This window comes from Corvus brachyrhynchos, unplaced genomic scaffold (genome assembly GCF_000691975.1).
Source record: "Corvus brachyrhynchos isolate BGI_N302 unplaced genomic scaffold, ASM69197v1 scaffold43, whole genome shotgun sequence".
Classification (NCBI taxonomy): Eukaryota; Metazoa; Chordata; class Aves; order Passeriformes; family Corvidae; genus Corvus; species Corvus brachyrhynchos.
The window spans coordinates 4,288,889-4,312,036 of NW_008237353.1; the positions used below are offsets into that span (position 1 = coordinate 4,288,889).

The 23,148-nt window shown below is 37.4% G+C and overlaps 1 protein-coding gene across 4 annotated transcripts in view; it reads left to right on the forward strand.

Annotated features, from left to right (window-relative positions):
• The window catches only part of CDKAL1 (CDK5 regulatory subunit associated protein 1 like 1), a 389,233-nt gene that overhangs the window by 231,770 nt on the left and 134,315 nt on the right, over positions 1-23,148 (forward strand). For all 4 annotated transcript variants that reach the window (XM_017730699.1, XM_008630909.2, XM_017730700.1 and 1 more), the window contains 2 exons: positions 5,179-5,345; positions 19,907-20,052. In XM_017730699.1, coding sequence (XP_017586188.1) covers positions 5,179-5,345; positions 19,907-20,052 — 313 coding nt within the window. The remainder of the gene's footprint in view (positions 1-5,178; positions 5,346-19,906; positions 20,053-23,148) is intronic.

Below are 23,148 nucleotides of genomic sequence, written 5' to 3' on the forward strand. Positions count from 1 at the left end.
CCCAGGGAGTGACTGGTGCCTTGGACTTGGCAATTATGAGACGTCACAGAGAGAGTGCTCTCCATTCTTGGGTGCCTCAGGACAAGGCTGACACACTGCAGCAATTCAGCAGAGGGACGTTGAAATGACCAGTAGGATGAGCACATAACAGACAAGAAATGAATGTGTGGAGCTTTTGAAAAGAGAGCTAAGAGGAGTTACTATTGCTGTTTATGACTGCCTAATAGGACAGTATAGAGAAGGCAGAGCCAGACTGTCTTGAAGTCAGACAGGTCTTGCAGAGGTAGGATGATAGGTAACAGTACAAGTTGGAACACAGCAAATCACAATTAGGTGCAAATAAAAATATTTTACCCTTAGGGAGGTCAAATATTGGAACAGATTACCCAAAGTGGCTGTGGTATTGCTGTCGTTGGAAATATTGAGAACACAACTACAATCGTAGTAGGTCAGCTCATATTCATGATGTTGTTCAGATCTTGTTCTCCTGTTTGTGGCAAGCATTAAGAAAACAGGAGTGGACAACCATCTTCCATATCCTTAAGACTGTCCAGAAGGGTAAAAAAACAGGTCTTTTAAAAAGAGGAAATACTTTTGAGCATTAATAAAGACCCCCTAGAAATCCAGGCTGTGAGACAGGTTGTACGCAGTGTGTTGTCAGCAGAACTGCAGCACTGCGTTTGTCTGTACGATACGGTGCTGAACCGTAAGCTGACCTGTACTTAACAAAATGCAGAAAAAACATTGATCCTTGAGGTCATAGCCTGACAGCTTGCCTCTTTCACCAGCTCTGAACATAGACCTGTCTTTTTTACCTCAATCTACTTTCTTCATCTGCTTGCCAGGTATCCTGCATTCTGTAATCGTGACAGTTTGGTGTGAGTTACTCTCTGGGTAACTCGGGTTAGTACAGGATTGTGTCCAGCTCCATTTGTTCTATCCTCCTGAAGCCCTGTATATATACAGATGAAATAAGAATAAGGGTTTCTTGGTGAGCTGGAAATAAATCCTTCCAAACCCCTTGTAGCATCAATTGTTCCCAGTTTGATTTTCTCTTTCAGGAAGTCCCTGCAATGGGATGTTTCAGTGCTGATCCATGTGGCTGAACTGTCTTAAGAGGACGCTTTGACAATGGCGAATCAATGCTTGCAAAGTACTTCAGAATTACAGGAGGAAACTGATTCCTCCAAATCTCAGTTCTGTTTAAACTTGCATTATGTCCAGATTGGCTATATGCACAGATGTCTTCACAATTTCCCAGTTAAGACACTGATTCAGCAAAGTAATCTAGCATGTACATATACACACATACACATCAAGTGTGTAAATGGTGCTTGTAAAATCCATGCTGAATAAATAAGGAGAAGCTCAAATAATTGAAGAGAAAATAAAGTCTGCTAAGCTCATTTTGAACAATGAATTTGGTGTTTCCTAAGCCTTTATCTTTGGCCATGATTTTCTTGGTTTTAAATAATTCTACGGTTGTTATCAGGAATGGTCAGATTGACTGTCCTCAAGTCTGCAAGAGTTTCAGACAATCATTTAAGTAAAGCCTCCCTTGGCAGATGGTCTTTCAGATTTCTGTGGTGCATTGGGAGAGGTATTTCTGTGGTCTGTACAGCACTGCAGGCTGCCATAAGAATTCACTGTTGGAGAAGGAATCACAAGGAGGTCAGGCAGTTATTGATAAGCATATGTGGGCTACTGAGAAGGTCAGAGTCAGGGGTCTCCCACTGAGGCAGCCTGCAGAGAACTGTGCTGTTGGAAAAGCCACTCCTGTTCACATTGAAAAATCTGCCAGGAAAGAGGAGAACAAGAAGGGGAGGAGAAGGAAAAAACAGGAGGATTTGGGGATTGAATTTCATTTGTACGAAGTCAGTTATCAAATATGAGACTTTCACTGGGTTTGGTGTCCAATATTTTAACATCTTCAGATATTTTTGTAGAGGAAAGTAAATTCATTTTTCTGATGGAGTAGACTTCCCTTCAGTTTAAAGGATGCTTGGTACTGCTGAAAACAGCATTTACAATAGTGACAGGAAGATAAAGCCAAATAAAAATGTTAGAAGTTTTTTTTTAATTAAAGAAATTAATAATTTCAAGTAGTCTCTTAACCAGAAATGCACATATTTTGTAAAAGTGATAGCTGTAGGATTTCTAATCTTCTTTATGACAAGGATTGTTTACCCCACAAAAATGAAGTTAAAACCCACGTCAGATAATCTGCAATGAGTATTCTTTGCAGATAGATCTGAGACATGTGAGAAGGAATAGGCTCAGAACTTTCTTCATTTGCTTGGAACCTATTCTTTTCCCAGCATTTTTAATTCTCAGTAATCTCAAATTACAGCAGAGCAGAGCTCAGAGGCCAACTATTAAGGTTTCTCTTTTGTGCTGGATAGTGATGGCAGAGTGAGAAATAAACCAAGAGCTGTGACCAAAGGCAGACTTGTAATTACTTGAATATAACGATAATTTGCCTTAATACTGTAACAAATGCTCTGAGTTTGCACATCTCAAGTTGGCTGTTTGGATCAATTTTCTTGTTTACAAAATCAACTTGCCTTTATTAGCACCAAAATTGCCCAGTAACAGAGTGGTGAATGATCGAGTGAGGTTTGCTGCAAAAGAAAGGAAAAAAATTCTGAACATGATTTGACAGTGGATTTAAATAGGTTCCTGTGGAGGGTTGGAGTTTGGAGGGGAACTGGGTGGAGTGAAAATAGGAAGTGTTGACTGACTTCATTAATACTGTCTGAGAGGTCTATTGTTTTCTCCTCTTACCTGGCGTAAGTTTAGGCTCCTAAATGGAGGATGCAAAGGACTAAAAAAAATGGCCTAAAATCAGTTGACACAAAACCTCTATCACACACAGTTATGTACAAAATTGATTTATCCTATTTATCCTACTTGTAAATATTTATCACTCACAGTAGCTTTCAGTATTTGAAGATCCATTTTGTCAACCTGAAGCTGGGACGTGAACTTTTTCCTAAAATACAGGTGTTCTTCCCCCTCCCTACCACCCCCCTCTGTCCCCCCCGTAATAAGACTACATCCGTGGATCTCACAGCATGAATTATTCCCATTGCTTGTTGTTCAACACCCTGATCGGAGAGCAGATGAGACAGTTATTCCTGTTGTTGCTGATTTACTATTACAGCTGCTTCCTCTTCTTGTGATTTAATTTGAAGTTTCAGCCCACCAGGGGGCTAATGGTCCCCACCTATGCAGCTTTAAAAGCTTGCTGTTGTTTTCCACTGGAATGTTATTTCCATTCCTAGCCGGTGATTTATTTTTTTTCCCTCAGTGTTCATCTGCTAACTGTGAGACAGTATTCCATTAGCCGTTTTCATGAAAAAAAGAAAAAGGAAATCCAACCCAAACCCCCTGCAACTCTTTAGATTGAAAGCTTGCAAATGAGAATTACTCCGTTGCAGTAGAAACTCAGCAAATCAGTAAGTTTGGTAGTGTTCTTATGGCCATTGGAGACTCATATAAAGAAACATAAACCAAACAAAACAGGACCATATCAATCATTAAGAATCCTTATATTTCTCTTCTTTTTAATACATAGCGTATAAAATTCACTTCTTTTTTTCACGTATTTCAGGAAAATGTAGGGCAGGCGGCAAACCCCAGAGTATGCTTCATGGTGGGTACTGCCTGTGGTGAGATGAATTCCAAAAACATTAGCAAGTGCAGTGATATCCACTGTGTGATTGTGTACTGCAGGCAGATTCTGCACAGGGAGCTCAGTTTGAGTGTGACTGCAAATAGTCTTAGTACTTCAGGAATGCTTTACAACAGACTTCTCTCAAGATCCAAATCATAGATCTCCCTCACTAACCTATTCTTGAAGCAAAACTTAAGAAGTGATGAGTTTTACAGTTAACCTTTAATTTTTAAGCATTCTTCATTCTAAGTAATAAATTACCTTGAAAACATTTCTGTACAAGCAGGATTAACTTTGATGCTCAACATAACTTTCTCTCTGCCTTTATTGTGAATTTAAGAGTAGCAGTGTTGAATTTACGTTTTGTAAAACATTTGGTTTTCTAGGTTTATTGCTTTTTATGTGATTAAAGGCTGTGCATGTGCTTATGTTTTCCTCATCTGAGTATGTATTTAAAACATAAACATTTACGTTTTATGATACATTCTCTGCTGGTCCAACAAGTGCTTTGATGAATTATGAATAGTGTTTGGGTATTTCTTTTACCAGTTTATGACTGGTTTCAGAAGTTTAATTCTTCACTGAGTTAATGCTATCTTATCTTGCTAAGAATCACAGGTGTTCTCCTTACAGACACCCTGTTTTCAATGGCTTATTTTTTGCTTTGGGGTGGTAAGGAAGGGGAGAGGGAGGGATTGCATTGCAAAAAGGTTGAAAACTGGGCAGCCTGGCAGAAGTGGCTGTGTGAAACCTCAGTGCTTTCAACTATTATTAAAGGGTGGTACAATCTTTCCCCTCTTTGAGTAGGAGGATATTATTACCAAATATCAGTGTTCAAGGTTGCTATTTACAATATAAGTCAAATGCACTACTTCCTAAGGCTCTGATTGATGGAAAATGAAGCATTAACTGCCAGGAAACAGGTTTTGCTGTACTATCACTCTGTCATGCAGTGGTCACTAACCTTTTCAATACAGCCTTAATATTGCATTGCTAATTGTATAATTTAAGGAATACAAGATTGTAATAGTTACTTCAGGAGGAATGTTAATCACGGTGCTTTAGAGCTGGTTTTGCTCAGTGGAAGCTCACCAGTTAATAAGCTAACTACTGTAATAACCATTAGTGCAAACTCTGCCTGGGTGATGTCGCTTGCCGTGTTTAATGAATTAGGCTCAAAAAATAAAACACAGTACTAAACTTGTCTGACTTGCTGTAGAGGCAGCACAGAATTAGTCATTGGCTGTGAATGTTAATCACTCCACAGCAATGATAATTTACAGCATTGTTGTAGCACTCTTGTGCTCATAAAATGAACTTAATAACCCACTGCTACCCATGGGATAAGCCTTCCTTCTCCTTCCCTTCCCTTTGCAATTGTATACCCAGTCTGGCTGCATAATAGCCATGTGAAATACTGCATTTAAAAGAGTGAGCAGCTGTATGATAAAACAAACAGCTCTAAAACAGATTTGTTAATTATCTCTTTCTTTTATTCGCAGAGGGTGTTTGTGAGATATGGCTGACCAGTGAAGACACAGGGGCTTATGGCAGAGACATTGGCACAGACCTCCCCACGCTTCTGTGGAAGCTGGTTGAAGTTATTCCTGAGGGAGCTATGCTGAGGCTTGGCATGACAAACCCTCCCTATATTTTAGAGCATCTGGAGGTAAGGAAGAAAAGGAGTCATTTATATGCCAACGTAGACGTTCATTGAGTGAGTCAGCATGGAACCTTGTGTGAAGTATCTTTCATTTTAAGTAGTAGTTTAAAAAAATAATAGACTTAAAATACATTTACAAAATTAGGCTAACGATGTTAAGCCATTGGCCTGACACAGCAAGTTATTGAGATAATGAGATACTCAAATAATTTTGGAATTATGATATTACTGAGATCTCTGACCTGTAGGACTTTATTGTAGTGATTGATGTTCATTTGTGTGTATGTCTGGTGTTTCCAAGAACTAAAGGAAATGTCACTAGCAAGTGATGGACCATGGGATTGAAATTTTCTTCCTGCTGCACCTCAAACAAATATTTCCAGAAACATTATATGCTGGTCTCACTCAGTGATGCATTCATTATCCTATTTTTAGTGTGTTTAGCGCTTCCATTATAAGAAATAGAAATGTAAGTGTATATCTGTGTTTAAAATAAATGTAACAAAGTAGTTCAATGAAATTAGAAGTATATAACAATGTAAATTTGAAGGAGTATCCTATTCATGCAGAGGAGGAAGTGAGTGTTTCTTCTCAAAGGTAGGTTGGTTTTGATGGATTCTGTCACCAAATGAATTTATTGAAGTTCCTAGGAACTGTACACAGAAAGAACACAAATGTAAAGAGGAGGAAAAAGGAGGGAAGGATGTAGTTGAAGGTAAATTTTGTAACCATGTGCATGTGTAATACCAGATAAGTAGCTGGTAGCCATGCTGCTTTCCCAAAGATATTATAACATTAATAGTTGCACCTGTGTTCTCTGAGGACATCAAGGACAGTATTTCCTCATCAGAGTGCTATAACTGCACGTTTTCAACCTATTGTTGAAGCATGAGGGCCAGAGAAATCTCATATTGGTAGGAATAAGCAGGTTTTCACTTCACCAACTAAAGAACATGAACTGCAGAAACCTGCAAGAAGCTTCCTGGGTTCTTATTTTATTCTTTGGTTTAGCATACACTTCACTAAGAGAGAGTCTTAACTCAGCACACTGAATAAGAGCCTTCAGGAAGTGGAGTGGTTGTGTTTTTGAGAGCTTTGCATTGTGTCTCTCATATCTGTCACAAGCTTTTCTTCTTTTTTTTTATTTTAACATTTTTCAGCATCTTGTACAAAAGCAAATCAAGCTTTTAGCAATTTTCACAGTTAGTGTCTTTGCTTTCATTTTTAATTCACATTATTAGAAGTGTTTTGGCACAGACTGCTGCTTTTGTCACTGCTGGTCATTGTATAAGTATTCTCAAAGCTTTAAAAAAAAAAAAAATCAGTTGCTGTAAATAACAAACTGCTCTGCCGAGATAAGGGGCACTCTTGATACAATCCGAGAAAAGTGGAAAGAATGTTCCTTTCCTTCAATCAGTAGCCATCATAGTAAGTGTGAGCATGTCACAAATCTGTAAATTTCTGATACCTAGTCTTCCTCTTTCTAAATCTTCCAGAAGGTGCTGTAGGTAGGACTTCATTTTTTATCTGACTCATATTAAGGAGAAATGCTCTTATCTCTTTGAAAATGGATCTTTAGGTGAAATGGCAAAGTGAGAGGAATTCATGGAAGCCTATTGAAAATGTGTCTTGAATGTTGCTGTGCAGAGCATGTGTTTGTGTGCACCAGCCTTTTTGTGCAGCAACATCTGCTGTTGCTCATCCTCTTCAGTGCTCCATACAATTTCCAGTTTATATGATTTTTCTAAGGATTATTCAATCGCATTTCTGTGTTTCATGTGTGACCAAGAGTTTCTGATCTTGAAATTTGGTGACATAATTTTGCGGATTTGTGAAACTAAATTTATAAAAAATTTTTTTGCCTTCTGCGTTTTTATCTAATCTCCTTTTCCAAGTTTACCAGACTTGTCTCTGAAGGATCACTGGGGAATGTAAGCAGTCTCCTGTATACATTTTCTCCAAACAAAATAAACTTTTTATGAACAACATGCTTTTAACTTTCCAGTTGAAGAAAGGTTAAAACTGTAATTTGTTTAAACAACCAAAATTAAGTGAGAAGCTGATTAACCCTCATGTCAGTTGATTAGGATGAAATCCACATGTAGATCTGTTATCTCCTGAAAGGTATGAAGATGTTTTATTCGTTGCAAACATCTTTCATTAATTGTTTTAAAAGGTGCTGCATGTTACTAATTTATTTTGTTAGAAGTCATCTGTCTAATTAGAATGTTTGGCTTTCTGTGAAAAAATTTTACCTGGGAAAATGTACTAATCTTGTGTCGCTTTTTGTATGCAATGAAAAGGACAAAGTAATTCCAATCATGTATCTTTTTTAAAAATCAGACATTTTTGGCAGTTGCATACAACTGTACATGTGCAACTGCTCAGCAAGGGTTTATTTCACTTTAGAAATGATATGTGGCATAGAGCAACAGTAGTCATCTAAATGTAGAAATTAATTTTAAGATCTGGATAGAGCTTCCCTAGAGACTCAGCCTATAAGCAATGATTTTGATTCATTTACTTTATTTCTGTACTTATTGGAGCAGCTGAGAGTGTTTCATCTACCTCAGTATCTGGGAATCAGTTTCTTAGTTTCCACTAAGGAGTAGAAGTCAACAGCTCTGCTGTTCTACTGATGGAGGCCAGCACAGGGAGAGTAGGAGGAGGAGGAAGACAACTTCCCTTGGGTCAGGAGTGGTGGGATTAGAGCAGAGGAGGGGGCAAAGGAAAGCTGTGAGCGCTTGTAATTAGCATTAAGTCTCTTATTCTGGAAGGCTTGGTAGATCTGGGGGCCTGGGCCAATGGCTATCAAAACTCAAGTTGGTTTAAGGTAGGTTGTCAGTTTAAGTTTTCATATGATTTAAAATAGCATAACCAGTGCCTTCAGGTAGTTCTGTCAGATAAATGCCATTCTGTACTTGAAGATGTTTGTCATTTCAGAGGATACTGTTAATCTCATGAAAATCCTTACTATGCTTGCATTGTGTGGTCTTGCAATTTAGTACTTTAGTTTTTTATTCAGTAAATATGGTGGTAATGGTGCCTGTGTAGCATGGACAGTCTTGGGATGAGAAGCAACCATGTGTTTTCAAACTGTATCTGCATTCATTTGGGCCTTCTTGTCTAAAAAGAAAGATATGATTGGAACCATGCAATGCTTTATAGTAATGCAAAATACGAAACACTTACTGACATGCTGGATGCTGACCTAAGTCATTACAAAAAGAGCATTTTTCACAATTATTCTGGGTATAATCTAAAATACTACATTTTTTAGCTGCTGTTTTCTTTAGCCAGAGATGATGTCTGTGCTTACATTAGTGCATAGTATGAAGTATCAAGAGCAGATGAGGAAATCACAGAATTTGGTAGTGAAGCCACTATATCTAAATTTATCTGCATTTTGGAGGCTTTACTTCAAAATAAATTTAATTCTCTTAATCAAACTTTCCCACTAGCCATGATCCAAAGCTGTTTCAAAGACATACCATTAGTTTGAATTCCTCTGTTCCCACCAAGGGCTTGGAGTATATTCACTGTGGACCTGGAGTATGGCTACTGCTCTGATTTCCTTGGAAGTGAGTTTAGTTTGCCCACTGCGAAGTTCACCCCAGACTGAACAAACCAATGGCTGTGAAGGGAGCACAGGAAACTGCACTTTAAAATTTCGCTGCTGCTTTCAGTGGGCACATTAATGTGAACACAGCAAATCCTGGCAAGACTTCTCCAGCATGAGGTTTGTTTGTATGACAGAGAGGATTATTTGGCATGTTTAAAGACACTGAAGGACCAGAGACTCCAACTCTTGGCCATGGTACTAAGACTGAGAGAGAAGTTGGAGTTTGTGGTTTACCTGCAGGAGACATCCTCAGTTTTCCTCTCAGAGAACGCCTGGCCAAGCAATGGAAATAGCATTCTGTTTTCTAAAGTGCTCTCACAGTCTTAGCAGTCTGTTTGAATGGATACATCATGAGGCATATAGCTTGCTTATTTGAAGATTAGTCTCAAACTGAGATTTTGAGATATGCCCTTGTCCAGTGTCAGTCCTATCTTAGTATGTTGATGCAGCATGACATTGAGGAAAACTAGGGATTTTATCTACATGGAAGAAAACTTTAATAAACAGACATGAGCAACTATGGCCAGGGAAAAATAATTTGCCTCAGAATTTATTTTTGTTTTATATAATGTGAAGGGGAAGGTTAGTGTTAGAGTCCATTAGATAGTCCTAGAAAAACCTGCAAGGAGTGCCTGTGTGTGGTTACCCTGTGTGTTCTTGCCCATATGTCTTTGCACAGAGCTACTGCTCTAATTACACACACTGCCAGATGTCAAAGATTTTATCACCCCGTGGCATCAACATGTAGCAAAAGTACGTAAGGAATACACCCTGCTTTAGAGGTAACCTCCAGGCATTTCTTCCCCAGTCATTTTATGAAACTACTCACTAGTGCTCTGGTGAGGCAGTGTTTAACATCCACTTCCAGTGACTGATGGAGAGGGAGGATTGGAAAAAATCCATTAAAACAATAGTAGTAGCTAAACAGTGAATGGGAATTAGTCTGAAAAGTGAAAAATAAGGCGAAATGTGTAGCAACTTAAAATTAATTAATGTTCATGGCATAGCGTTAGATATTAATTTTGCCTTGACTGTATTTCACTTTTCCTTAGGTTTAAACTTAATTTTCTTTTTAAGTATCCGGGGCTCTGTCGAAATCACAAGGGACTCTAGATCATCCAGACTGTAAAAGGGCAGGGACTCACATCTCAGCCCTAGCTTGTGTCCTTTGTGGATTTAACATAATCCCAGAGTTGTCTGGGATTTTAGTACGGCACTTTCTGTGAGTGATGGGATGCTTCCAAATCTGTATAAAGGAGGCAGTTCACACCTGCCATTCCCGTAAGTGCTTAATTTCACATGACTAGATGAGTAGTCGTCTTTGTCACCTGTCAAAATGAGTCTGTCTCAAACCATACTATATGCCATCTGTGGGCTGTATCTCCGTTATTAATTCAGGACATTTGAGTGATACACCAGCCATTGAGATGGAGTCTGCATGGCAGCAGAGTCTTTAAATGCAGAAGGTGTGCCAAGTGTACCACAAGTCGCAGTAGTATTTCTTTGCTCTTTTGCTTTGATTTTTCATGTCAGCTCGGTGTTTATGTTCCTTAACCTCATTGAAGCTGATACCCTACAGATGGCTCCCTCAAACGTGCCCTGACACAGCACATAGGAAATTATTACAGTATTACAGTAAAATTACTAATTCACTTTTCTTTTTTCTTTGTTGTCCTTTTTTTCCTCTGAGTGCACCAAGCGTTTTGGAGCGTTGTGCATAAGCTCAAGTTTTGAATAACCTAGAGTGTAAACTGATTTGAAATGCATTTAAAAAGGGAATAATATGCACACATTCCTCAATGGCAAATAAAAGGGCAGCATAATTTCAAGAATTAAAAGGACTTTAGGGCATGTATTTGCTTTGTTTCTAGTATTATTTTTTGTCATTTTCATAGACTGCTGCTTTTGAAAGTGCCAATTAAAATCTGTTGATTTGACCAGAAAAAATGAAAACTGCAGCATACATTTAAATAAATGAATAGTTAAGCCCCTGACTTCTTATTACTGTGAGTTTTGTAGTGTTTTGTACTCGGTGGACCATGCAACTTTTTCTTGCTGTAATTACAAAGTTGTCTCTGTGCAAACTGTGTCTGTTTTGCTAGCAGTGTGATTGAATGGAACCTCAAGTACTAAAGGGAGGAGGACAGGGCAATTGCCTCCGTCCTTCTGAGAAAAAAAAACAAAACGTGGGGTATGAAGGGATGTTTACTATTTCCTTTGGTATTATGCTAAATGCTCATTTGTCCTATGGAAGCTGTATGTGCATCTTTGCTTACTCTGTGTATTCCTGCTTTTTATTTTTTGGTACTAAAATAGTCTGTCTCTCCTGTTCTTCCTCTCAAAGTGTTCTTTGTCTTTGGGGTTTTCAAACATAGCACATTTCCTTAAAATTACTCTTTAAGACATGGTGTCATGGGAACATGAGCTCACCCGAAAGTCAATGTATTTTTTTATATTATGGGGTTAGGAAATGGATGAATCTCTGCTGTGCTTTGGGATACATTTTGTCACACCATTTTCTCTAATCTAGAATTTTAACATCTCAGACACAGCAGATCCTAACGTCTGTAAATGCTTGGTGACATGTTCATTTCCAGCTGGTAGAATATGATTTGGCTTAATAAATGTCGAAATAAGAACCCGTTTTACTCTTCCAGAAGGTTTTACGCTGTATTCGTGAATCTTGGGTTCTCTCAAAAACCTTAACAAATTGGGAACTTTGAACAATAAAGGTTTCCTTCTAGACAATGTGGGAGGGAGTATTTGTGTTGTTGGGAATGAAGCTCATGTTCTTTATAACACTAGTAGAAAAAATGCTATGAGATACATAAAGCACTGGCTTTGTTTATGCAAAATTCAGTTTTCCATCAAGACAGAATATTTTATGCATGCATCTAGTGCTCTTCTATATTTAATAGTCTGTGAATAAAAATTGGTATTGCAAAAAGGGGTTAACATTAACTAGCACACTGCTTGACCAGTTAAATCTGTGCATATTAGCTGTACCTTAATTATGATTTGCTCATTCGAATGTTTCTCTTGCTTGTTAGATTGCCCAAGAACGAAGAGTATTTAAATGCAGACAGATCCACACTCAATCTTGTGCTGAGTGTCAGGCTGTCTGTCAATTACTTGTAATACTGTCTCATCCCAGCAGTCCTTTGGAGCTGGAGCTTACTTCTGGTGAATTACTAGCAGAAAATAAAAATCACCATTAATTGAGCAATATGTTCAAAGAAAGGGTAATGCATATATGGGATACTGCATTTTTGCTAAATAAAAGTAGGGTTTTTATCAGTTGCCATGCGCTTCAAGGCATTGAGGTAGAAGCTATTGTCAAATGTAGAGCTTGCATAACAAACTGTGCCATGTTCTTTTAATATTTCTGCCTTCATTGTTAAACAAATAACATCTCACTTTCCTAGTTATTTATATTATAATAAGTAAAGTTCTGCCGACTACTCTCCATGCTGTTTCAAAAGCTTCTTTTTAGTTTAGATGCATAAACCCTTTTGTTTTCTTTGATAGATGAGCTGTCACATTCGCTGTACTTTGCAGCATCATCTACATAATCTTCAGTAAGACTGCTTGCTTCGTTAGGCTTTGGCATTTGTTTAAAAAAAGGTTGATTTTCTTGAGGTAAAGATATTCTCTTTAAATATGAGAAAAATAAAATACATTGTGTTCTATAAACTTTAATAAAACTGCACAATAATATTGGCTTTGGGTTGTTGTACCACTGTTAATTGAGGAAAAGATGTAAAATCTCTTCTCATTCTTTGAATTCAACTAGTTTAGCTCTGTTAAATGTGCAGGGCTACTGAAGAATGTAAATTCTATTATATCAATCTCGTCATTATGATTTGGAATATTTTTGTTCTGTTTTACTATGAAATTTAGGTCAGCTCACAAAAGAAAGTGATAGTATTTGCCTAAAGGTTTAAGTTTTGATTAAACCTTCCACTATTTTCCTTCCACTGGAACCTGCTAAAGCAGTTGCTATTTTAGATATCGTACTTGCTTGTTTGAAATGAAGGGAAACAATAGAGAGGCTTCCTGGCATTGCACTGTCTCAGTACAGATGAACTCTGGAGGGGTGTGCAATTCATTCTATGACTTCCTTCTGAGCAGAAACCATCAATTCTTTTCTGTTCTATGGGATTCTCATTTTTGAGCTGGAGAACAAATTCATAGTATGGATGAAACTAGCAACCCATTTCACTCATTCAGCTTTCTGAAAATGAAAAAGGTAGTGTGACAATCCTACTTGCCTATTGTGTGTGCCTCTCTATGCTTTAATTAATTTCAAGGTTTTATTAGCATAAAGTATGATTGAGACGGAGAGTTATTTAAAGTGGCAGTGTGCTGTTACAATAAATCACCTTTTTAGGGACCTTCCCAATATGTGTTTCTAATACATACTGCAAAAAGGAGTATTAATTTACTTCTGGAAAAAATATTTCATTTGAGGAGTGCTTAATGATGAGAAATTAGAGAGGACCATAGAGAAAATGAAAAAATACATATTTTCTTGCATCAGAATTCATAATTTCACAAGGAATTAGTATTGGCTTTTTGGTTGGCTGGTTTTAAGTCATTAAACCATCGCTCTAGCCATTAATGAAATGTACATTTTACCTTAAAATGAGTCAGTTTTTGGAACTGGACAAACATTGCTCTGAAGCTCCACAAAGTCTCTTTAGGATTGTAATGATGGCTACAGCAGCAACAATAACAGTTCTCATCTTTGAAAGCACTGAACCATTTTACTGCTTGGTGCACAGAAATTAGTGTGGTATTAATGCTGAAGGTGTCACTGAAACAGCTGTGTTTCGGTGACACGGGGCTCAGTCGTGCTTGGGCTCATGGCTCACTACAGGCTGAGTAATAAGCAATCTACTCAATGTAGATGCTGATGCTTAACCTTTTACCCAGTGTAAAGTCAGTCCTGCTTTAGTATTGGAAGCAGATTGTGATAGGGATGCCAGCTTGCTTATTGTGAAGAATTTCAGGAACCAAGGTTTAAGATATCTGTACTAGGAGTTGTTTTGTCAGAAAGTGTGAGTAAGTGGTACTGTGCAAGAAGTTTCTTTTTATTCTTGGGTATACCATGTATAATCTTGGAAAGAAACATACATACCTGCTAACAGAGTAAGAGAATTCTTGATATTTTTGTGTTTACAAATCAGGTACTTAGTGTATTTGGTGCTGCGTGTTTTCTTTGTGCACTGACTCATGGGAAGAGATGTGACAAACCTCAACCTCAGCTGAAGCTTTGGGCTGTGAAATACAGTTATTGTATTGTGATGCTATCTGAGTATCACTTCTTGTACAGGAACTTGAGTTAGCTTGTCCTCATGTTTAATAAAAGAAATGTGGCAAGCTTTTGAAGGCATGTTAGGTGTTTTTGCTATGGCATGGTTTGGTTTTTTAAGAGATTAGGCTTAATACATAGCTGTGAGCAAGAAAAAGTTGCTTAGCTAGCTGCGGCTTGTCTGTTTTCTGAGGCTGGAAGCAGTAGTGAGATCCCACACCTAGGAGAACAGCTGGGAACAGCTAGGGCTGAGCATATGGCTCTCATGGCTAGTTTTCCTATCAGCAGATCACAGCTTGCAGTCTGGTTTATATCCACTTCGAAGGGTGGCCTGAGCTAATACCAGGTTTGGTAATGTAGAAGGCATTTTTCCCATATGACAAAACAGATTTTTGCCCTCCATCTGGCAACCCAAAGATTTGATTTTAAGGTTCAAATTACATTGGCTTGAATTGCATGGGCTTCTATCAGCTCCAGTGTGACCTGCCTTTATCCTAATGACAGGGTAAAGACCTGAGCATGTCACGTCATGTTACGTGGGGTAGGGGTTGCCACTAAGCTTGCCCATCATGTGGCTTCAGTACATCTCCCCCAGTTAATACACAGATGAGGGAAAGGCATTGCCTTCCAACCAGTGTCCTCAGGGACATCCCACACGTTCTGAGGGTTTTACAGTCCCATTACTCACAGGGGGTGGGAAGAGGGGGGAGAGTTCCCTGTTCATTAGTTTTAACAAAACTGCTATGGGCTTTTCAGACTGGATCATAACCGTGTCATCATTCCTGTGCCTGCATCACAAGATCACATCTGTTCCTGAGCTGCACAGAGGAATTTATAAAATGGGCCACAGCCGCTTGATTTTCATCCAGGCTGTGCTGGTGGTGGCACCACTTGGCTTCTGAAAGACAACAGTCAGCAGAGACCCCTCGTAACATATCCCAAACTAACATCTGCCACAAAGGGATGAAGTTTTGAGGGAGTGCCATTTTGTCATGTTTCCATATGGAAAAACGAGGGTTTCTCTGGGCGTCACTGCTGGCAGAGGACAAAATCCTTTTGCTAGGAAGCAAGCTATTCACATTATCGTGACTCAAACACGAGACAGAATTCAAATACTTGGATTTTGCCTGCTTTAGGTAAGGGGAAAGAATCGCTGTCCGAACAGCTTGCTGGTACTGACATAAAGATGCACAGATATTGATGTTTATTGTCTCTGCAATTTTCCATGGTTGCACATGGTGTCATTGCTAACAGGAGGTGTGATTTTCTGGTTAGGTGGTTAAATTTGTGTATTGTAATTGCTAGGATAAAATACACTGACTAGATAGAAATCTTTCTGGTAATGTGCCTTGTGCTCTAATGTACTCCAGCTGCTAAGAACTAGGAAAAAATATTTCCTGTGATCAGTATCCTAAAGGATGTCTCACATACATTGTTATTTTCCATATGTAGATGACACCTATTTGTGTAGAGTCAGGTTAAAGCAAATTGTGCTGCTCTTTGATCTTTTAGTTCCTACATGAAATTTCATTTTTTGTGTAGTGCATCCCTTCATTCATAGACACATGATCAGATTCCAGGGAATAGTGAGAAAAGGCAATCAGCTGTTTCAGTTGTGATGAAAGACAGAAAGTTTCTTTCACAGTGATATAATTTCAAAATATTGTTCATTTATTGTTTCCAAATGGAAATAAAATTCTATATTGTTTTTTCTTCTAACTGAAATATGTAACTATAACTAGTAATTCAAAGGACTTTAGAAAAAAAACCATAAAAAAACCAACAGGAACCAGATGTTAAGCTTAGAATGTTGAGACATGAAGAATGTTGAGACTGTGAAGTGCAAATAAGCATTAGCCCATGATGTACTTCAAATACTCTTTGGGATATTAACTAATAGTTTTATTAAGTGATGAAATCTGGTATTCTATGTGCAATCTGTGGTATGGGCAAATCTGTCAACATTGACTGAGTGTGACTGTTCAGTGCAGAGTAGCTGTAATTTAGTCAAATCTATGCGGTAAAGAACTTCAGTGTTATTTTAGGGGTAGGGAGGATAAAAGGTAAGACTGGAGCAATCTTGCCTTAAAGCTACAGGTTAGAATGTGCTATTTCTATCTGAACAGTGCAAAGTCTGGAAGATTGATTTATCCAGATTTCCGATGCAATTGTGCAAAGCTTTTGTTTAATTCATTATTGTGTTTCCTTCTGAGTGGCTCACTCAGAGTTTTTGTTTATAAAAGGTAAATTTAAGACCACCAGCAGTACTTAAAAGTGAATGCCAATGAAACAGTGGGTTATCAGGTATTTCTGTCTTGTGTTTGGTTTATGTTAATAATTTGTGTTCTGCTAAATTCACAAAGTTAATCGTTACAATCCTCAAGTACCTGCTGGGAAATCAGTTTATCAGTAGGACCTTTGATTCAAAGCACATGCAGCGCATTTTGTGTAGCTTTAGATCTAGAAAGCAAGCAGGAAAGGAGTTCACAGTATAAAGAGCTACTTGCAAGCTCCTCAGCTCTAGGAGGAGCTTTGACTGTCCAGAACATCCCTGAAACCTGTGACCACAGCAGCTAGGCTGTGTTAGTGTTCCCAGATGGGTTGTGTGTGTGTTGTATGTGAATTTCTGATACACCGGAGAAGCGATTTACTTTCTAAAGAATGCCAATTCTTTTGATATGGAGTCTCTTTCTGAACCAAAATGATGCAGTGCAATAGGCAATAATGTTTTTGAGCTTACAGTTGTAGCTTTTACTGTATGCGGGGACCTGTAGGGATAGTTGAAAAGTTCAGTTAATGAATGCCAGGCATTCTGTGTCCCATTAGTACAGAACCAAGGGTAATTACTTTAAATGGCAGCAGTTGTGTTCCTGATCTTGAAAATTATCAACAACAGTGATTGCAGAAAACATATGTTTTCTTTCTTTCACATGGGGGATAACTGGAAGAAGCAGTTCTGATTACTCTTGTTTAACACTGGCTGTTGGACACCATTGGTTTAGTTCCTCTTACAGGAGGTGCAGTCAACAGCTCCCTCCTGGGCACATCCCCCTGAAAGAGATCAACTGTGAGACCGGCAGGAGTCTGCATGTTACCGTCAGATCAGCAGCTAGTGGCTTTGGGGTTGGGTGGTTTGGTTTTTTTGAATCCTCTGGGTAGGAAAACACTTTTGAGATTTTTAGAATTTGGTTTTCACTCTTCATACTTCACAGCAAATTTTTCATTTTTTAAGGTGAATATGAGAAATAAAACCAACATTTTCATATAACTAGAGAATTTCTACATTTGTGACTTCAAAAATCAAAACTTTGTGGTAAAACAAGGCAGGGTTTTTTTAAATGTAATATTTCTACCTCAAACAAACAAACACAGTGAATCTGTTTGTTTTTTTGTTCTGTCAGATGATTCCCAGCCTTATAAAAGCTGGAATAAAAGAACACTTTCATATCTAGAAATTCTAGTAAATGATTTATTACTTTCAAAAAGAATTCACAAAGTGATCTCATATTGAAGAGTCTGTTACTCAGAAGATGCAAAACTTGAGAGAAGTGGCAAAGAATTTTTTTTTCTATGTTTTAGGGCGAGTTATTTTTAAAAACTTGGCAGATTCAGAAACACGGTATGAAACATGACTTTCATTGGCTCTTAAATCATAAATCTATTTTTGAAGATTGAATGAAGTACTTGGAACCAAGAGATAAGTAGAATAATAGGCTTTTAGTCCATAGCTTAAGTTTCAGCTTGTATTTCCCATATTTTAGAAGCCTATTTGATTACTGATAAGCAGAAAAATCACAGATGACTACGAAGATGCTTCATATAAACTACCTTTACAAGATTTTCTAAAGCTTAAAAATAAAAAAGGAAGGTTTCCCAATTTTATGTACTTGTTCTGTACAATTTCAATTTTGATCATATATTCTAGCTGAACATCTACAATTATTAACGGCATAGGTAAGTACAGTTCCATTTGAATTGGACACAAAATTTATGTGGATGTGTGGTAGCCTTTTCTTCACTCTTTTTTCATGAAACCAGCTACCTCCAGCTTCCACTGAAAGCCAGGTTCACAGCCTTTCTGTGTTTCAAATTGAGTGCCATCCATTATCAGTATGGCCATTACTGTAATGTTGAGTTTACATACCTGAGATAGACTAGCTGTTGCCTTGAATAATGTAAGCACTTCTCTTAGACATTTATGTAATGGGATCTTAGACAGAAACTTTCAAAACTGCTTCCAGAAGTGATTTGATAGAGTTTGGGTTTTGTACGCATATGTTTGTCAGATGAAAAGTGAGTATCGAGAGAGCATTTTTTTTTTCTTGTTCTAAATATCAGTGCTTTTAAAAGCTGGGTTCCTGCAAGTGAAAAGGCATGAGGAGGTCTGCCTTCTCTTTGAACAATCTGGGCCAGCCTTGTAGAAATACAGAGAGAAAATCTAGATGTGTGACTAATATTGCTGATTAATGATCTGGAAAAAAATTTGTGAATAGTTTCATCTTAAAAACTAAATATGGCAGCAGTATGTGTTGTCAGGCAGAGTATCTGTGCCATCAGAGAAAACAGGAGAAATGGCCTGAGTGAGCCTGACTGGAGCATGCAGAATGCTCTGGCAGAAGAGCAGTGCTCAGTCCCAGGCTGTTTCCCGTATGTCCATGGCACAGGGAGAAAGGGAAGACCTTATGTGAAGACCTGGTTGTTTATGGAATGTGGTTCCTTATCCCAGTTCACTTATTTGTTGCAGGACAAAGATTAGCAAGCAGTATGGTACCATATTGCACACAGTCTAGACGCTGGTTGGTCTCAACTTTTAAAAATACTTGAACTTTGTTGGTTGACTGTATGTCCTTAATTGTGTAAATAGTAAAAATGAAAGAAACGGGACCACCATATTCTATTCATTCTGTCACCTTGCCAAGCCTCAGCTGGGGGCTTGGTTTGTCTTTCATTAGGAGGTTTGTTTTTGCATTTTGCTATGACCTTTACTTTTTTTTCTTTCGGACCTTTTGCATTTGATCAAATATATAAGATCCTGTTTTTATCTCCACTTTTAAGCTGCCCCCTGATTAATTCTATTCATTTTATAGCCAAGCACTTTTAATTTCTGTCCTCTTCTCTGAAGTAACACAGGTAACATTTCAAACCAGTATTGGTGCAGGTTTGCAAATGATGAGGTGTACCTTAATTAGCAGCTGGCCAACTTTAGGGATGCTCCAATTATAGACATTCTTTTATTGGTATCTGAGAAGTTACTTCACTCTGACAAGAAAGCAACTAACCGTTGCCATCTTCTGAAAACAGCCACTGTCTGAATTCACCAATTTTCATAATATTTTGTCTTTAAAATTTTCTTTTAAGTGCATAATCAATACTACACAGGGAATGTGTTCCCTATCTCAGAAGAAATTCCATTTCATTTCTTTCTTCTTAGTTTCTCTTAAAACAAAATTGCTTTCAGATATTTTTGCCTGTCCCTACACTTACAAACTGGGCTGCAGCAATTCAGTATTGTTCGGGTTTTAGAAGTATTGCTACTGATACTTACCCCATCTATTAATTTAAATGAGTTTTTTGTATTATTTTCATAATGCTTTAAAGCTGCCTTTTTTTTTTTCTGTTAATAACTCTTAGGAAGTGGCCAAGATTCTCAATCATCCAAGAGTATATGCTTTTCTGCACATACCAGTCCAGTCAGCCTCTGACAGTGTGCTCATGGATATGAAAAGAGAATACTGTGTGGCAGACTTCAAACAAGTAGTGGATTTCCTTAAAGAAAAGTAAGTCTACTAGTATTTGAGAAAATGATGGTGTTGGGTTTGTTGCAATGTCAAGAACATGTGTCTGAAAACACAATTATTTGCAACTTCATCATTAAGGTATGAAAAAAAATGAGGTTCTTTAAGCTTTCAAAGTCTTTGAGTTTTCTGTAAGCCCCTTGATGTGGTTGGCCCCTTTGCTTGAGCTTTTATAAGCATCTTAAATCTCTGCATGACATGCTTTTAATTTGTCAATATATTCCTAATCTTTTTCAAATAATGCATTCTTGAATTTTTTTTTTTTACATAAATTACTATATATAGATTGCTTGAAGTTGGAGTTACTGAAGTTGTCTTTAATGTGGCTTTTGAGCAATGCACACTTTGTGTACTAGAAGTGATCCAGCTCCAGCAAATGTAAATGGGTTGGTTTTGTGTTTGTTTGTTTGTTCTAATACCTACTTTATGTCCTATATCTTATGTAAATTTACATCAATATAGTAATACTCTAATCTTGCTTATGGGACTGATGAGTTCTAGATTAATTTCAAAATTATTTCCCTTAACAACAAAGCTAATTGTGAGAAATGAAAGAATGTATCATTAATGTACTTACTTACGCTGACACCAAGATAGAAGTTACATCCACCTGCAAATCTTTCGTAATTACCAGTAATAATTTAATATCCAAAGAAGTATATTTTCTTAGCTTTTAAAAAGTTAATAGTGACATATTTTGATGGATATTTCTGCACCAATTGTCCAGAAAATACGTGTCTGGAGAATAATTTCTGACACCTTGTTTGGCTACTTTCTCTCTTTCTGCTTCCTTTGTTTGTGTGCTTGTTCAATGACTTAAGGGTGGTGGCAGTGTACCTTAGATTGCATTGTACTCTTAGATTGCGTTAAAATACTGGTACATCAAACAAATTTTCATAGTCATTTTCATGATCAGTTTTTTATAGTAATTGAAAAATTCAGAAGTCTAGCTATGTAAAACATGTCATCTAACAGCTGCATGGGAAATGTAATATGTAAGAAAGAAAAGCAAACTGTGACACAATAGAATCTCTTTTGCAAACTGAATGTGTAATTTATAGGACATTCCTATGCATCTAGGACAACTGATGGAAGTGGAGCTGCTTGTCTTCATACAGGTTGATTTGCATTAATTTTCCACCACAAACAATGCCCATGAATTCTTGGCACTAAATTTCATGTGACTGTGGATCAGTGTTAGTTTTTAATTAACAGATGTATTGTATTGCCACGTATCTTAAGTGGAACTGTGTCAGTTTATGTCTTAGTTGACTTGAAGCTGATTCATTATTCTCTTCAGTAGTTTTAGCATTGGCAGCTATTATCATAACAGCAGCTGGATTTTCGATAACCTAGTATAGCTGGCACATGTTGGGGCATATGGGGATTTATTAAATCATTCAGCTCTTGCACACAGAAAAGAGTGAATTACTTAATACCCAAATTTAAAACAGCTGGTCACTGAGCATACAGGAATGTACGTCATACGTCTTTTTCCAGGGCTTTTTTGTAGTGAACTTAACAAGGAAGAAAACTGGTTTGATGTCCTGATTTTAAAGAATAATAAACTTTATTTATCCTGCTTATTAAAAAAATACCAAATTATCTAGTAGTTCCTGTTAGAAAATAGTCTCCAGATATTAAGATGGAAAATTCTTTGTACCATATGGCAGCAGGATAAAGAAGCTATGCAAGGCAGAGAAAATGTTTTGGATATTTGAACATGTGCTCATCTGTAAAATGAAAGGTTTTCTTCTTTGCACTTAGGAGGATAGTGTCTTCATTTGTAGACTTTACTCTTGTGACAACAGCTGGCTATTACATTCCCATGTAGATATTCCCATAAAGATCTCAGCACAAAATTTGCCAGGACTTAACATGGCTGCAGACAACTCCAGAGCCTCGAGCCAGAATAGGTAAAATTAAATATGTGTTTAAACTACTTTAATAGCCAAAAGGAATTATTTCTATCTCCCATTTACCAAAAAGGTAAAATAAACCAAAAGTAGAACCCCCTATATCTCCTTTATTGCTGGGGCCATAAAGTCATCTAGAAGCTTCCTACACAAAATGTACAAGGACTTATCAGTAGATTCCAAATGTCACCTTTGCCTCTAGAATGTGACATCTGCTCTGATAGTAACTTCACCCAAAGTTTTAGTAAATCAGTAATTATATAGGCTGACCTGCTGAAGAAGTAAAGCCACACATCAAGGAATGTTAGGGTTTTCAGTGAAGTGTTTAATAACTTGTATTCAAACATCTAAGCACATAAAAATTAACTACAGCAAGTAAAAATGAAAGGAAAAAGGAAAAGAAACAGCCATGTCATAATTTTTGTTTTGGAGCCCCAAAGATATACCAAGTGATTTCTGAATCTTTTTCTCAATCAGGTCAACAAAACACTCTGGGTCTTTTTTCTCCAAGGAGAAAAAAAATGCTTTGCCTTTCTCTGGAGAGCCATGAGTGACTGCAGTATCTTCTTCAGAGTGGGGATTTATTTATATCCTGCTGAGCACAGAATACCTTATAGAGAAGCTGGATTTCTACAAGAGTACTCCAGAGTACTCTTTATATTGAAACTCACTTTTTAAAAAGAATGGACCATTCTTGACACTCTGTGAAGTTAGAAATGTCATGTTTTTCGTCTTTTTGAGGACTCTCTGCAGACATGAGCAATAGAAATGAACTTTAAAAATTAGTATTGATATTCTAGTGCTGGCTTTTGATATGCAACTCCTTGTATTTCAGAGTCACTCTCCCCAGCCACGTGACAACATTTTTGGTTTATTATGAAGATCAGTAGCAAAATGCATAGAATATAAAGCAAGAATGGCAAATCCATTAGGCTGTGAAAAACTGAAGTACAGAAGGCTTGTTTTATTCTTTTTTACAGAAATTCCTTCTGTCATATTTTGCACTTCTTCGCACAGAAATTTCAGTAAATTCGAATATTTAGGAAAATACTGTTGAGCAGTTGCTACATCAGTCTACATATATCTGGAGATCGAATATGTATAAATATATAGAGAGAGAGATATAGATATATTTACTGAGAATTTATTTGTAAGCTGTTCT